The following is a 13,918-nucleotide window of genomic DNA, read 5'->3' as shown; positions in this document are numbered from 1 at the left end:
ATGTGCGTGTAAAAATTCCCCTAGTCCATCACTTCGTAGGTCTTGTAACTAACGTCACAAAAATCTCGTGTAATTTCTTTAAATACGATGAAATGGTGTTGCGAAAAAATACGCAGATGATTTTCCTGTGATTGGTGAGTGTTTTGCTAAAACTTGGTCGCAGGAACGGGCTTGTTTATTTATTGTGTGCAAAAACAAGGTGTTTGGCAAACGGGTGCGGCGCTTTAGCCACGCGATTTTGCTGATATTTCTTATTCTTCATTTATTACTCAAGTTCGTCCAGATATTTGTAATGGTGCCAATAAATCCTAGTATTTTGAGAATGGCCGTCAGTGTAGTATTCTGAAAAGGTATTTTACCCAACGAGATGCATAAATTGCAAGAAAACGTAGCGTGAATGTGCCTCAGAGTGATAGGAAATAGCAAACAGTAATCCTTGATGTATAGTTTTTGGAAGTATTTCTTTAATTTACCTTCTTCTTTTGCAATTATCTGGTAGTTACAGTCGTTTCGTTTCATACCTCCAAATAATGATAGAAAATTACATCAGTAGGTATGTCAGATGCAATTATTTCTAACCATTTTTCTCTCATTTTGTAATTAAGTAGGATAACGTGTTTCTCTCGATTTTGCTCAAGCTCGTCGGTGTTTCACTCGTGGAGATAATTTTATCGCGGTTTTTCATAACAAAATATTAATAAGAATTGTGATTATTTTCTTATTTAAGACGTTTCCATTTTTTCTAGACTGTAGATAATGGCAGAATCATGTCCTTCAGGCAGAAGTAATTTCAACCCTTTATCTAGTATTAACCGAGATTCTGAACTTCCAAAACAAGACTGCACCAGCCCTAGCCCTACTGAAACTGTTTGTTTAGAATCATTGTGTACCACTGATAATGCCCCAGGTACATCCCAGAATCACTTAGCTCCATTAAGTGACAAATTAGATGAAATATTTAGAATAAACCAATCCGACGAAGAAACAGGAAAAACAAGCTTTCTAAATAAATTAGGTCTAGAGGAATGTGATGAAGAAGACAGTTTTGAAAAAGAAGAAAACTGGGAGGATTGCACTGAAGGAGATCTCTCTGAAGAAAATCAAGAGCTAGAAGAGGTACTCCACATCCACCCTTCACAACATTTTTTACTAAATGCCTTTTACAGGACGAAGATAGCAGTGAAATTTTTTCAGGTTCACCACCAGGTCCCCATCAAACTACACCAAGGAGTTCTTACGCGAAAAGAAGTGGGTCGTACGCCACTGACAGATACTGGGTAAGCAAAAATTTTAAATACATGTTTATCGTCTGCAGCGAATGTGCAACATAATAATATTTAAATAATTGTTTTGATTATAAATGTGTACAAACACGTGTTTAAAAAAATGGAAGAGAAGCTGCAAAGTAGAATATTTAGCAAGCGTATGGCTTAGTTTAATCACAGATAAAATTTCTGCTCGGGTGGTTGAAACTGATATATTCACTCTCCTTCATATCTATTACAAAATAAGCCTCGATTATGAACGTTTTCTGATTTTCATAAATATGTATATTTTTTACAAATTTCATTTGCTTCTCCAAAATACTTGCGAAACTTAATCTCATTTGGTAATTGGACGTGTTGAAATTAGCAAACCACCACCAAAAGCTGTTAAATATACTCAGTAGTACTACGTTTTATGAAAAAGTAAAACTATAACATATTTTACTTGCACTAGTCTTGATTTAGAAAGTTTTTAATGTGATAAAAATTGGAGGCTAATTTATTTTAATAATAATTTATTTTTATATTTAAAAGACAGTCGCTACATTTTTAATAATTTCATTCTTTATTAACTCCTAGATAAAATAATAAGACTTTGTCATATTTAATACACAAATTAATGTGTATGCACTTCTAATTAGGAGTATTTGCGAAAAGGTGTGTCATTTTTAAAGTCCGCGACTAAATATCCTTTACCCATACACAAGATCAATATGCAAAGGTTTATAATAATTTCAATGTATTTTCATAAATGACGTTACCGCATTTTGAATTATTCGAAACTTTACGGCAGTAGAATTCCACACAAAAAATTGTTACTTATGACAAAAAATTTTCATTGTTTAAAATAAACATTATGACTAAGTAAACTGATATTAAAAAGTCTTTAACCTATTTACAATATCGCAATTTGGAATTAAATTTAAACTATTTTATGTTTATTGTTCTTGGTTAAAAATGTTCCAAGTGTCGGTAATCATAAGATAATTAAATACTGGTTATACAATAACATAAATTATATATGGACGTATAAGGTGATAATTTTTATTTGTTCTGAAATTGTTTTTTGTATACTAATATATTTTTTTAAATTGCTGAAAAAATGTTTGACAGCCTCTAATTCTGCGTTTAGTAAACATCGTTATTTAAATATCTATGATAATAAGGCATTTCCACATAATCACATGTATTAGAATACAGTGTAATAATAGTAATAATTAACTGCATGTCATAAAAAACTTATCAGGTTAATTCTGCTTTTTAACGCTAGTTTTTCCGGTTTAAAAATGTTACATTATTTTTTTACCTTAATGGTTTTTAGTATTAGTGAAGGTAATCACACTAATCAAAAATGTAATGAGTGTTACAACAAAAACAAATCAAAATACTAATTAGAGTACTATTTTAAAAAATGATGAAACTTGTAAGTTGAGTCGATAACATAATATGTTGATCGACGCATGATTTTAGACTAATCTTCTCTCTGATTTCTTTTTTGTTCTAAAATTTTTGTTTTGTTTTATCAGTTCTAATGAAATAATTTTTTAGAGAAAACGGAAGTTGGACGTGCAGAATGGGTTTCCGTGTAAGAAGTTACTACCAGAAAAGAAATCTGACGTTACTTCAATGCCATTTGAGCCCTCTGCTCGAGCGCCAACGGCGCCCGAAACCAACGGTAATAATAAACAAAATATAAACGATTGTAATAAAATCTCTTTTTGGTACAGGTACCACCCCAAGCGACAAAAAATCGCGTCTCGTAATCCCGACCAAAGACAATCCGCCCCCGGAAATGTCCGATTGGCTGACCCAATTTCAAAAATGGTCGAACGCGGAACGAATTCTCGCCATCAGCGAACTGATCGCCCGATGCGAACCGACCCAAGTCCGTCACATGATGCAGGTGATAGAGCCCCAGTTCCAGCGGGACTTCATCTCACTACTGCCACGTGAGCTGGCCTTGAACGTGTTGTCGTTTCTCGAACCAAAAGACCTGCTCCGAGCGGCGCAGACTTGCCGCAGTTGGCGCTTTTTGGCCGAAGACAATCTGCTGTGGAAGGAAAAGTGTCGTCAGGCAGGCATCGACGAGATACCCAAAAGGAGGTGCTCGCCAAGGTCTCCTGGGACGCAGATGTCGCCATGGAAGGCCGCCTACATGAGACAGCACGCCATCGAAATGAATTGGAGAAGTAAACCGATCAGGCCGCCGAAAATGCTAAAAGGACACGACGACCATGTGATCACATGCTTGCAGTTTTGCGGGAATCGCATTGTGAGCGGATCCGACGACAACACTCTAAAAGTGTGGTCGGCGATTACCGGAAAGGTTAGTTTTTTTATTGGTGTTTTTGAATATTTAGTATGAGTTGTTTTTCTAGTGTTTGCGCACTTTGGTTGGCCACACTGGAGGCGTTTGGTCGTCTCAGATGTCAGGTGCGACAATAATTAGCGGCAGTACTGATAGAACACTGAAGGTGTGGGATGCCGAAACGGGGGATTGTATTCATACACTCAACGGCCACACTTCGACGGTTCGGTGTATGCATCTTCACGGAAACAAGTAAGTCAACAGTATTGTGTAACAAATCGTTTAATTTTCGGTTTGTGTTTAGGGTTGTAAGTGGATCTCGTGATGCAACTTTGAGAGTGTGGGATATTAAAACCGGGGCGTGTCTTCATGTTCTTGTGGGACATTTAGCCGCCGTACGATGTGTTCAATACGATGGTCGATTGGTTGTTTCCGGAGCTTATGATTATATGGTTAAAGTTTGGAATCCAGAAAGAGAGGAGTGTTTGCACACATTACAAGGTCACACGAATCGTGTGTATTCACTACAGGTGAGTTATTAAGTTTGTAGGTTTCTCATGTTCATTTGTGTTCATTTATACTAGATTGTTATGAAGGGTGTTTACGTTTTTACAATTGATTAGCTATTTCATTATCATTGAAAGAGATTGCTAAAAACCATAATGATTTTAATTATAATAATTATTCCTAACGTCCTTTTTCCAAATTTTTGTTTCATTAGAGCTATTCTACAAAAATATAGTTTTTCTGTGTTGATTTTAATCAGATTGCAAGTCGAGAATAAGCTCTTGATAATGAGACCTGCTTGACAAACAGTTTTGTTTCTTATGTCTCAGATGATACAAATATTGTAATCTCGAGAATGTGCAAAAGTACAATCTCAAAGATAAATAAAGGTTTATTCATAGCATCAGATGTTTTACAAAAAAGAATTAGGGACTAATTGTAGCCAGATGATAATATCCATTTGCACAAATTATATACTAAATTTTTTCTATAAGTATTCATAAAAAATAATGTAAACAATTAAATAGTAATAATGATCCGTTGTCTGCATAAGGATTAAGAATCTTTGCCTTGAGTATCTGTTTTGATCAAAGTCTTCCACAAATCACTACATTATTTTGGTACGTCTCCAAAAACCTTCGTGTTTTCCTAAGAAATAATGTAACTGTTGAAAAACAAAATAAAACTCTGATCTGATTGGCTAACCCGAGCACTAAGTATTAAAAAGTGAAAAAACCGTCCTTTTGCTTCAATATTTGGTAATTTTCCGATTTAAAATTGAAAAATTAATTTTTAAATTTCAAAAACCTCATTCAAAAAGTTATAGTTATTTATGTAATAAAGGAATAAACTACTATTTTCATCCTGAGAATGTAGGTAACGCATTTTCATTCAAGGGATTAACGTTGTTCATTCCAGAGATATAAGTACACGTGAGTGCAAAATGCAAATTGTTAAAAAGAAAATTGTCATATTTTTTGAGATTTCCATAGTGCGAAGAAGGTTGTTCCCAAAAAGGTTAGAAAACTATCAAAAGAAATGTCGTATTTGGTGGTCTTGGCAGTGCAGTGTCATAGCCAGTGTTAAAACCAAAAGGAAAAACATGGAAAAACTTGATAGAAGTTTGGAAGATGCCTGACAATTATGAAATTGTGAATTGTGACAAAGACAAAGTCAAAATATTGGTATTTATTAACAGGCTAAATTATAAAAAAATCAATTTGCGTTTTTTTTGCACTTAACTGCAAAACTATACAAAACTTTCTTCCCAACAGATGAAATTAATAAGAAAATGATAAATTTATCAGATAGTTGTCAAATTATTCACTTCATTCCGTTGCAATTTTAATAGTAAAATCGGTATTTGATTTATTTTATTTCCAAGGGTGTAAAGCGTCACTTTATTACATTATATTTTTATGGGTTAGAATAAATCAGGAGTGAAGGTCCAATAATTGTTCAAAAAACATTCAAAAACTCTGAGTCCAATGATTACGTAGTAAAAGGTTTGAGGTTTGTGTCGAGTTCCGTATTAAGTTGCGTTGAACTCCAGAAATCAGATGATATCACTTTTGAATGAGGACCATCAAATATCGTAATCGACTTGTATTACAGTTATCTGCTTAGCCGATTTACTTATTTAATTTTTCTGTTAAATTTGTAGTTTGATGGTGTTCACGTGGTCAGCGGTTCATTGGATACAAGCATTAGAGTCTGGGAGGTAGAAACGGGAGCTTGCAAACATACGCTTATGGGTCACCAGTCCCTAACATCCGGTATGGAATTACGAAATAATATTTTAGTGTCCGGAAACGCCGATTCCACCGTTAAAGTTTGGGACATAGTGACCGGTCAGTGCCTACAAACCCTTTCAGGTAAGCTTAGCCTTTGAAAAATCCGTTTTTTGTTGTAATTTGTTTTGTTTGTTATCAGGACCATACAAACATCAGTCAGCCGTAACTTGCCTCCAATTCAACAATCGTTTTGTGATAACTTCCTCGGATGATGGAACTGTTAAATTATGGGACGTTCGCACCGGCGAGTTCATCAGAAACCTGGTGGCGCTCGACAGCGGTGGCTCGGGGGGCGTCGTGTGGCGCATTCGAGCCAACGACACGAAATTAGTGTGCGCGGTTGGGAGTCGCAATGGCACAGAAGAAACGAAATTACTAGTGTTGGACTTTGATGTCGATTCTAACTCCAGTACCACCATTTCTAGGTAATTACAGACTGCAAAAAATTGTATGAGTGCGCGTGTTTGTAGACCTACTTTTAAAACAAAGCATACTACTGATGTTGCTAGGCCACATTTGAAATTTCATTTATTTTGAGATTTGAGGTGCCCCGAAACAGGGTGCTAAAACATTCAACACGTATCATCACCAGAAATGAGGAGTCGTCACTTGTGGCGTCGAAACGGGTTGAGTGTCTTAGTAAACTGTGAAACGGGTCCAGTAATCGATTTTTAGTTTAAGTACCTGCACAAAACTCAGTTCAGTTTAATTCAGTGTCGCGTAATTCTGTGATATTACGTTTAATTAGGGGTGACATCAACAGTATGTGAATTTAACGTCTTGTTATTTCAGCTGAGGACTTTTTTGTTCAAATCTGGTGCTGTTGAGTTGGTTGTATCCGGAAGTTTCTTTTGTGTACAAAGTACAAATATTGTTTTAAGAGGGATGCCAGTGGCATCGAGTTTGCAATATTTCCACATTTGTTGTTTTTTCTTTGTAAAATTCTTAAAGGGAACAGTCTATTGTACTAAGGGTCTGTTCCTATTTTTTGATTTACATGACATGATTTGCACCAGAGAGACTGATAGTAAGTTTTAAGTTAATGGCATTTTAAGTAAAATTACCACATTAGTTTATTTCTTATGTTTGTAATGGATCAAGTGATTGGTAATTGTATCACGTGGTTTATTACAAGACAAGTTTGTTTTTTAGTGAGAAACTATGTGGTTCATGCTCAAGATTCTTGTCATAGCTCAACATAATTGTATATAGTCAGACATAATCCGTTTCATCATACATCACTAGTTTAATTAGTCTTTCTCAATTAATTTTACTCAAATTAAGTATTTTTAATTAGCTCTTGTCAAAATGTTACGATAATAGTTTAGTCGGCAATCGAAATTTTAACGATTTTAGGAATCCATGTTTTATATACAAAAATAGTTAACAAATAAGAAGACACTTAATTTGGTATAAGCAGAATTTTTTCGTTTTGTTCAGACTTTCCAAATTTCTTTCTTGATTGGTGAATTTTAATGTAATAATTTCAAAGTCTGGTGTTGTTAATGTTATCATTTCTTATCTGTATTTGTTGTATTTATTTTATAAAACAATTACTCTTATTTAAGGATTTTTATTACGTCACCTTTCAATCCTCACGAATCAAGGTTGCAAATTAAAATAAAAAATAGTACGCAAACAGTTTATTGAATTGAAACTTTTGAAGCAAAAAAAAAACTTAAAAACTTACAGTAAGTAATACATTTATGGATATTTTGTTAAATCAACTGTCAAAACTTGACTTACTAAACATTCAGCAGGCTGAGGGCAAATCCCAATCAAAGAATCAGCATGTGAATAAAATTCTTCCTTCAACGAAATAACTATGGTTTGCAAAGATTCCGTCTTCCCTCTTATATACTTGGCAACTTTACCAATATTCGTATTATCTAAAGCGGCATCAACTTCATCAAGCACGAAAAATGGTGCGGGTTGATAGCTATGTATAGCAAAGAGCAAAGCCAAAGCTGCAACTGTTTTCTCACCACCTGATAAGTTCGACATCGGCTGAAACCTCTTCCCTGGAGCCACACAATTATAATTAATTCCGTCCAAATACGGTTCTTCGGGATTTTCTGCTCCCAAAAAGGCCTGAGCTGATTGATTCTGTGCCAAAGCTTTATAAATATTATCGATTTCGTTCGACACATGATCAAAACATCGCGTGAACCTTTCATATCGTTGCTGTTTCATTTTTTCAAAAGCTGCTTTAGCTTTTTTGTTCTGTTTACGCAAATTTTCGAATTCTTCATTCGTGGATTGAAGTTTGCCTTGGGCGAGCTCGAGTTTCTGTATAGCACGCATGTTGGGTGCTTGAATTTTAGTGAGAGTATCTTGGAGACTTTTTATCGAGCTGAGGAGTTTATCAGCCATTTTCTTGATTTCGTCTTTTTCCTCAAGGTCTTTCAGAGTGTCAGATAACATGTTGTAGTCGATTTTGATTCTGGCTTCTTTCTCGTATTGCTGAACCGTGCTACTGGTATCACCGGAAGAGCTTTGAGATGGATCTGAGGCCACTATGTCCTCCATGTTGCCCACAATCATTGGAATAGCCACATCGTCCATCTTGCACTGCATGAGAATCGCGTGTCTTTCGCTCTTTTTCCCTTCGATTTTCGTTTCTAGAGAGACTACAGACTTCTGGGCTGCTTGGACATCTTTCGCTATACTTCCCACTTCTCTCCTTGCCTTTCCCAACTCTTCTTCCATGCTATCAACCTCTTGTTTCTTGTGAAGTCTCTGTGCTTTCAACTGTTCGACTTGTTGCAAATCTTTATCAATTTCTTCACGTTGTTTCTGTTCCTGTTTCTTGCAAGTTTCCAGACGTTCTTCTTCATCATTTACGGTTCGTTCCCATCGACTTACATTATCTGTAATGTTTTATTTATATTTTTGAACTGGGGATTTAACCGAACTCTTACTCTGCGTATCGCGGCTGCGTTCAAATTCGAGATTAGAGGTAATTCTATTGATTTGCTTCTGGAATTCCAATCTCTTCTGTTTTCTTTCTTCTTGTGCCCGCAACTCGCGATCTTCATACTGACGGATGTTTCGAATACCGATTTCTTGACAGAATTTCGAAAAAACAACATCTTCCACACTGTTCATTTGCAGTTTGATTTCTTCAATTTGATGTTCACGCGTTTGCATTGTTTTTTCGATTTCTTCAATTTTCGGCTAATTCCCAAAAATTAATCGAATTCAAAAGTAGATTTTTTTTAAACTTACCCCATATTTTTCCATTTCTTCTGATAACTTGGCTAACTCCGCATCGACAGCGTTGATTTGTTTCATCTAAAACAGTAATCAGCATTTCAACAATTCTGGCTAAATACCTCATAAGAATTCTTACTGTGCTCTCCATATCAGTTTTAGCATATCTCAGCCTAGTTTCCAAGCCCCGAATTTGCGAATCGACCGTATTCAGCTCAGATTCTTTCCTCGATTTTTTCATAGCATCTCGGAGTTCTTCTGTAAGTTTTTCTTTTTGGGCCTTTAACTGGGAAATGTGCTTCTCATCCCACCTTTTTGCTTTTCTTGCCAAGTCTAAACTACCACCGGAAATTATACCGGATTTTTGGTAGTAAGTACCATCAAGAGCTACAGCCTAAATTTAAAACAGAAACACTTTTATTTTTTTGTGGAATATTTTTTTATCAAACTCACATCATAGCGTCCACCTAATTCATATGCTACTTTCATTGCATCTTCAGGAGTTTCGCAAACCAAAGCATTATTAGTAGCAAAAAGTACAGCATGAGCTACAGCTTGAGGTTCAAATTGGAGAACGTCATACAAAAGCTTAACACCTTTTGGTTCTGTAATATTCCTCAATCTTTCTTTGACAGGTTTCGTTTGCAAGTAATCGAGAGGAAGAAACGTTTCAGGGTCTAACATTTGTTCCTTGAGGTATTTAATGCATTGTCTAGCAGTATGTTCGCTGTCAACAACTATGGCTTCCATAAATTTACCCAAAACTTTAGTAATGGCGACGTTATATCTTTTATGGATGGGTTGGCACATGTTAATCATGCGATCATACTAAAAAACGTGTTTTTCAAATTTTAAAACCCATTAGCAAGACATACCACTCCAGGATAGTTGCTTTTGAAGCGCTCAACAATTTCTTGTTTTTTCTTCCTTCTTGCATCTTCATGTTTGTCAGTTCTTGCATCTCCCAATTGTTCTAAAACATCGTCTAGTTGTTTCTGAATTTCATGGACGCGGTCTTTTGATGACCCAACATCTGATTGCAAATCAGAACGCAGTTGTTTCTGGTCTTGCAAAGCCTGCTCACTCAACCTTTAAACCGTAATAATAAAAATCAAAAATCGAAAATTTAGGAAAATTAATTATTACCGGATATGTTCAGCTAATTTCTCAATTCTTTTCTCCATTTCCTCTTTCTCGTGACATTTCTGCCTATGTTTGTTTTCCGCATCAGTCCTCATTCTTGAAACGTTGTCAAGTCTGTCTTGATCTGATTTCTGTTCTCTGTTGACAGAATCCAACTCTTGCATGTATCTTGCCGACCTCTTAGCGGCTTCTTCTTTCAATCTATGATATTCCCTAACCTAGATACAAAAGGAGAAAATCTCAACACTATTTATTATCTCTCACAAATCTTTTACCTGTTCATCTTCAAGATGCACATCTCTGCCTTGACTTTGTGACTCTCCTGCAATCTGACTTTCATATTCTTCTTTAGCTCTTTCAACTTCCGCTAATTCGTCTTCTAACTTTTTAATATCATTCATATGGGCTTCATGGGCTTTTCTCGCTTGTTCCAAAGTCTTTATGGCCCCGTCCAATTTTTTCTGCATGTGAGACACACGCTCTTTCGCTTTAATAAACTGGGGCCGCTTCTTGGAAATTTCAACTTCCTGAAATGAATTATAAAGGTGCGAATAATGAATATTAAACAATAACGTTTTTGAACTTACAACTTCGCGAATATCTTGTTCAATTTTTGCTAATTCACGGTTAAATTTGCCTTGTTCTTTTTTCTTTTCTTTTAAAACCTCCTCCGCTTTTTCTTTTTTCTTTTCAATTTTTTCCACTTCTCTTTGTTTGTGTTTTAAATCATTTTCCAAATTTTTCATTTCACGCTCGTTGTGGTATAAACGGAAAAGTTGGTGTTCCACGAGTTTGTCATTCTGTGGTTACAAATTAATAAGAATTGTACATTTTACTAATAGATGAAAAATGTTTTTATTGAAAACTACTCCTAAAATTTCCTACGCACCAAATCATCTTTAAGTCGAGCATATTTATCGGCCTCTTCTTTCTCAAGTCTTGCTTCTTTGCGTTCAGCATTTATCCCTTTCTTTTTCTGATAAGCAAAATTAATTTCCTCTTGTGCTTTCTGCATTTGTTGTTTAAGACGATCATATTCCTCTTTTAAGGCACCAGAACTAAAATTGTTTGAAATTAAGAACAAAAAGCAAAAGCGTAAGTAAAAAATACCCGCTAATTTCTTCAAAAAGTGCGGTCATTTCTTTAGGATTCTTCATTGCAACAGATTCTACTGCCCCTTGGAAGACCAAAAAATTCTTTCCTTTTACATTAATGCGTAATTTTTCTAATTCAGTTAGATATTCATTATTTGATACGACCTAAAAAACAAAATTATTTACTGTTTAAAAAGATGTTTGAATGTATCTACAAATAGGGTAGCATCAAAATATCAGGTAGAACAATAATGTACGTGCTTGCCTAAGCAGTATTACAGCAACTTACGTAATACTGATCTGTGAAGCACCAGTCTACAGCTAGAAAACACTTACAGTTCCATTGATTCTGTATTCAGATGAAGAACCTTGCACAGAGCGCTGAAAGCAGATTTCTTTGCCACTTTCCTCATCCAGAACGAAAACAGCTGCAACTGAGGCACTAAAAAAGACAAGTCCAATTTGCAATCAAGTTACAGTGGCACAAAAGAAAAGTCAATACCTCCTTGATATGGGTTTGCTAATAGCAGCTCCATGAATAAGGTCACTCAATCTCTTAACACGCAAACTTTGGGTCTTTTCACCCATAACAAAGCTAATTGCGTCCATAAAATTGGATTTGCCTAAGAATTTATAAGATTTGTATATTTGAATGCAAAATGTAACGGCACCTTACCTGAGCCATTGGGACCGATTACAGCATTGAAAGGTTTTAAAGGTCCGATTATTCGATGCCCTTTGTATGACTTGAAGTTTTCCACTTCAATATGTTTTAATCTCGGAGGCATTTTACGATTTTTACAGAGAATGTACAATTTTTTTGAACCTAAAAACACCGCTCACTCGACCACAAACAACAAATATGGCGGCTTCCCACTAGCGTCACTACCAACATATGAAAAGTGAAAACACTAACAATACAAAAATTTCCCACATGAGATGTATTCTAACATTTGAAAAACTTTAAAAGACCAAACCGACCGAGATTGCACCCTGTCGTCATTCGCACCATAGTTCTAAAGAATTTTTTTTTTCACTCAATAATTATTTTTTATCATAAGTCTAAGCTTGGCCCTTTTTTTAAAATAAAACAAAGTTAAAATATTAATTGTAATATTGGTAAAATTAACACATTCAATTAATACATGTACACTTTAAAGTTGTTACAATAACAAAAATAACTTAAGACGGTTTAGGAGTATCTTGTAATAGTAGACATTGCTTTTGTATTTTCCTTGACAAACTTCTTGATCTCGTAACACTTGGCGGCATTTCGTCATCTCTTCTCTCCAATTTTGGGGTACATAAAACAATGCATTCACTTCTCATGCTGCTGTACAAATCAAGCGCTCTTCTTGTGGGACTGTTGCATTCTATGTTCTTTGATAAATTTTTGTTCAGCGTTGATTTTCGTAAATCCACATCTTTTAGCACAGCAGGTGAAGTAACAAACTTTTTTACAGAATGTTTTGCTGCTATTCTACCAGACCTTCTAATTTTATTTTCCTTATCTTCCCGAAGGTCATGCATCATTTCCATTATGCGATTTATCCTAGTTTGACGTCCCAGAACATACTGCTGGAATGCCTCTTCATCTTCTTTTAATAAAGCCTTTATCTTATCCTCGATTGAATTCGTTTTTTGAACAGAATTAGTTATTTTTGTACTTTCTAATAAGGAACACACTGAAGTCATTGGCGACGTATTATAGCTACTATTTTTAAAAGATTTTTTGGTTGAAGCTAATTGCTTTTCTAAAAACGAAAATTCTCTGTCTTCACAATCTGTTGAATCATCACGAATTGGCGATGAAAAATTTGACAAAGCCTGGGAAGGGGTAGACAGTTTTTTTTCAGTATGAGATTCAATTTTATTACTTTTTGTTGAAAGTGGAAAGACAGTTTTTGGGTTTGGCGAAATAAACTTTTTGTTCCGAGATAACAGTTTTTCAGCTTCGTCGGCATTAATTAAAGGTGACCCATCATTAATATTGTCTTTGTTGCTCTAAAACAACATTTCTGCTATCTGTTATACAGTACGTTATTCTTACCTTTGGAACCCGTAGTGTCGACATCCTTTTAGAGGAATTTGCCTTTTTGGTGAGAGACTGTCGACTTTTATAAGAAAACCTTCTTTCTGTCGAATTTTTAGGTGCTTTAAATAGTTGTTTGCAAACTGGTCTTTCTATTTTACGCTTTTTCGGAGATTTTTCAAAATCGATGATATCCAATTGCAATCTCTCAATAGGGAAGAATTTTCTTTTAATTGTGGTGATTTTTTCTTCGCCTTTTTTTGTTGACGAAGTACTTGCAACGTTTTGAGTCGGAAGCAATTGCATGGGTAATGTGTGAGTTTTCCCGTTTTCATCTTTTGCTACAATTTCAAAATACATAAAAGCTACTAAGGTCGAAAGAGCTTACCAAAGCCTTCACAAATTTTCGTTAGACGACTCATTTTTCGCACTTTTCAAAAACACCAAACACGAAATAAAATAACAGTCACTGATGTCTGTCAAAAACTTCTTTTTAAACCAACCAATCGGCAACGTTTTATCCAACATTTTCACCAACATAACAACTGAAATTTTTAAATATA

General features: G+C 35.2%; 3 protein-coding genes across 5 annotated transcripts; 1 reads left to right on the top strand and 2 right to left on the bottom strand.

Annotated features, from left to right (window-relative positions):
- Positions 1–26: 26 nt before the first annotated feature.
- LOC123015114 (F-box/WD repeat-containing protein 7) lies at positions 27–7,435 on the top strand. Of its 3 annotated transcripts, XM_044414600.1 has the most exons (10): positions 234–553; positions 747–1,116; positions 1,167–1,277; positions 2,814–2,940; positions 2,993–3,591; positions 3,644–3,825; positions 3,878–4,103; positions 5,744–5,954; positions 6,013–6,298; positions 6,666–7,435. In XM_044414600.1, exons 2-10 carry the CDS (start codon positions 757–759, stop codon positions 6,667–6,669), a joined length of 2,106 nt encoding a protein of 701 aa, XP_044270535.1. In that variant the 5' UTR covers positions 234–553; positions 747–756; the 3' UTR covers positions 6,670–7,435. The 3 variants fall into 3 exon arrangements, with proteins under 3 accessions (XP_044270534.1, XP_044270533.1, XP_044270535.1); XM_044414599.1 differs by lacking the exon at positions 234–553 and adding an exon at positions 27–134 and having other exon boundaries at positions 6,013–7,435; XM_044414598.1 differs by having other exon boundaries at positions 215–350; positions 6,013–7,435.
- Positions 7,436–7,501: 66 nt separating this feature from the next.
- Positions 7,502–12,201, bottom strand: LOC123014077 (structural maintenance of chromosomes protein 1A). Its single transcript, XM_044412951.1, has 14 exons — positions 12,000–12,201; positions 11,826–11,946; positions 11,660–11,765; positions 11,340–11,488; positions 11,119–11,287; positions 10,817–11,029; positions 10,505–10,756; positions 10,233–10,447; positions 9,962–10,175; positions 9,540–9,914; positions 9,226–9,480; positions 9,102–9,167; positions 8,795–9,050; positions 7,502–8,743 (listed from the first exon to the last, which is right to left on the bottom strand). The coding sequence occupies exons 1-14, from the start codon at positions 12,109–12,111 to the stop codon at positions 7,578–7,580; spliced, it is 3,669 nt and encodes a 1,222-aa protein (XP_044268886.1). The 5' UTR covers positions 12,112–12,201; the 3' UTR covers positions 7,502–7,577.
- Positions 12,202–12,419: 218 nt separating this feature from the next.
- Positions 12,420–13,894, bottom strand: LOC123014711. Its single transcript, XM_044413958.1, has 3 exons — positions 13,744–13,894; positions 13,374–13,696; positions 12,420–13,327 (listed from the first exon to the last, which is right to left on the bottom strand). The coding sequence occupies exons 1-3, from the start codon at positions 13,775–13,777 to the stop codon at positions 12,506–12,508; spliced, it is 1,179 nt and encodes a 392-aa protein (XP_044269893.1). The 5' UTR covers positions 13,778–13,894; the 3' UTR covers positions 12,420–12,505.
- Positions 13,895–13,918: the final 24 nt, after the last annotated feature.

This window comes from Tribolium madens, unplaced genomic scaffold (assembly GCF_015345945.1).
Source record: "Tribolium madens isolate multiple individuals breed KSU strain unplaced genomic scaffold, Tmad_KSU_1.1 Scaffold_97;HRSCAF=244;Tcas5.2_LG3a, whole genome shotgun sequence".
In the NCBI taxonomy this organism is placed as follows: domain Eukaryota; kingdom Metazoa; phylum Arthropoda; class Insecta; order Coleoptera; family Tenebrionidae; genus Tribolium; species Tribolium madens.
Note: the sequence above shows the minus strand (reverse complement) of the source record. Positions and strands in the feature narration are given on the sequence as shown.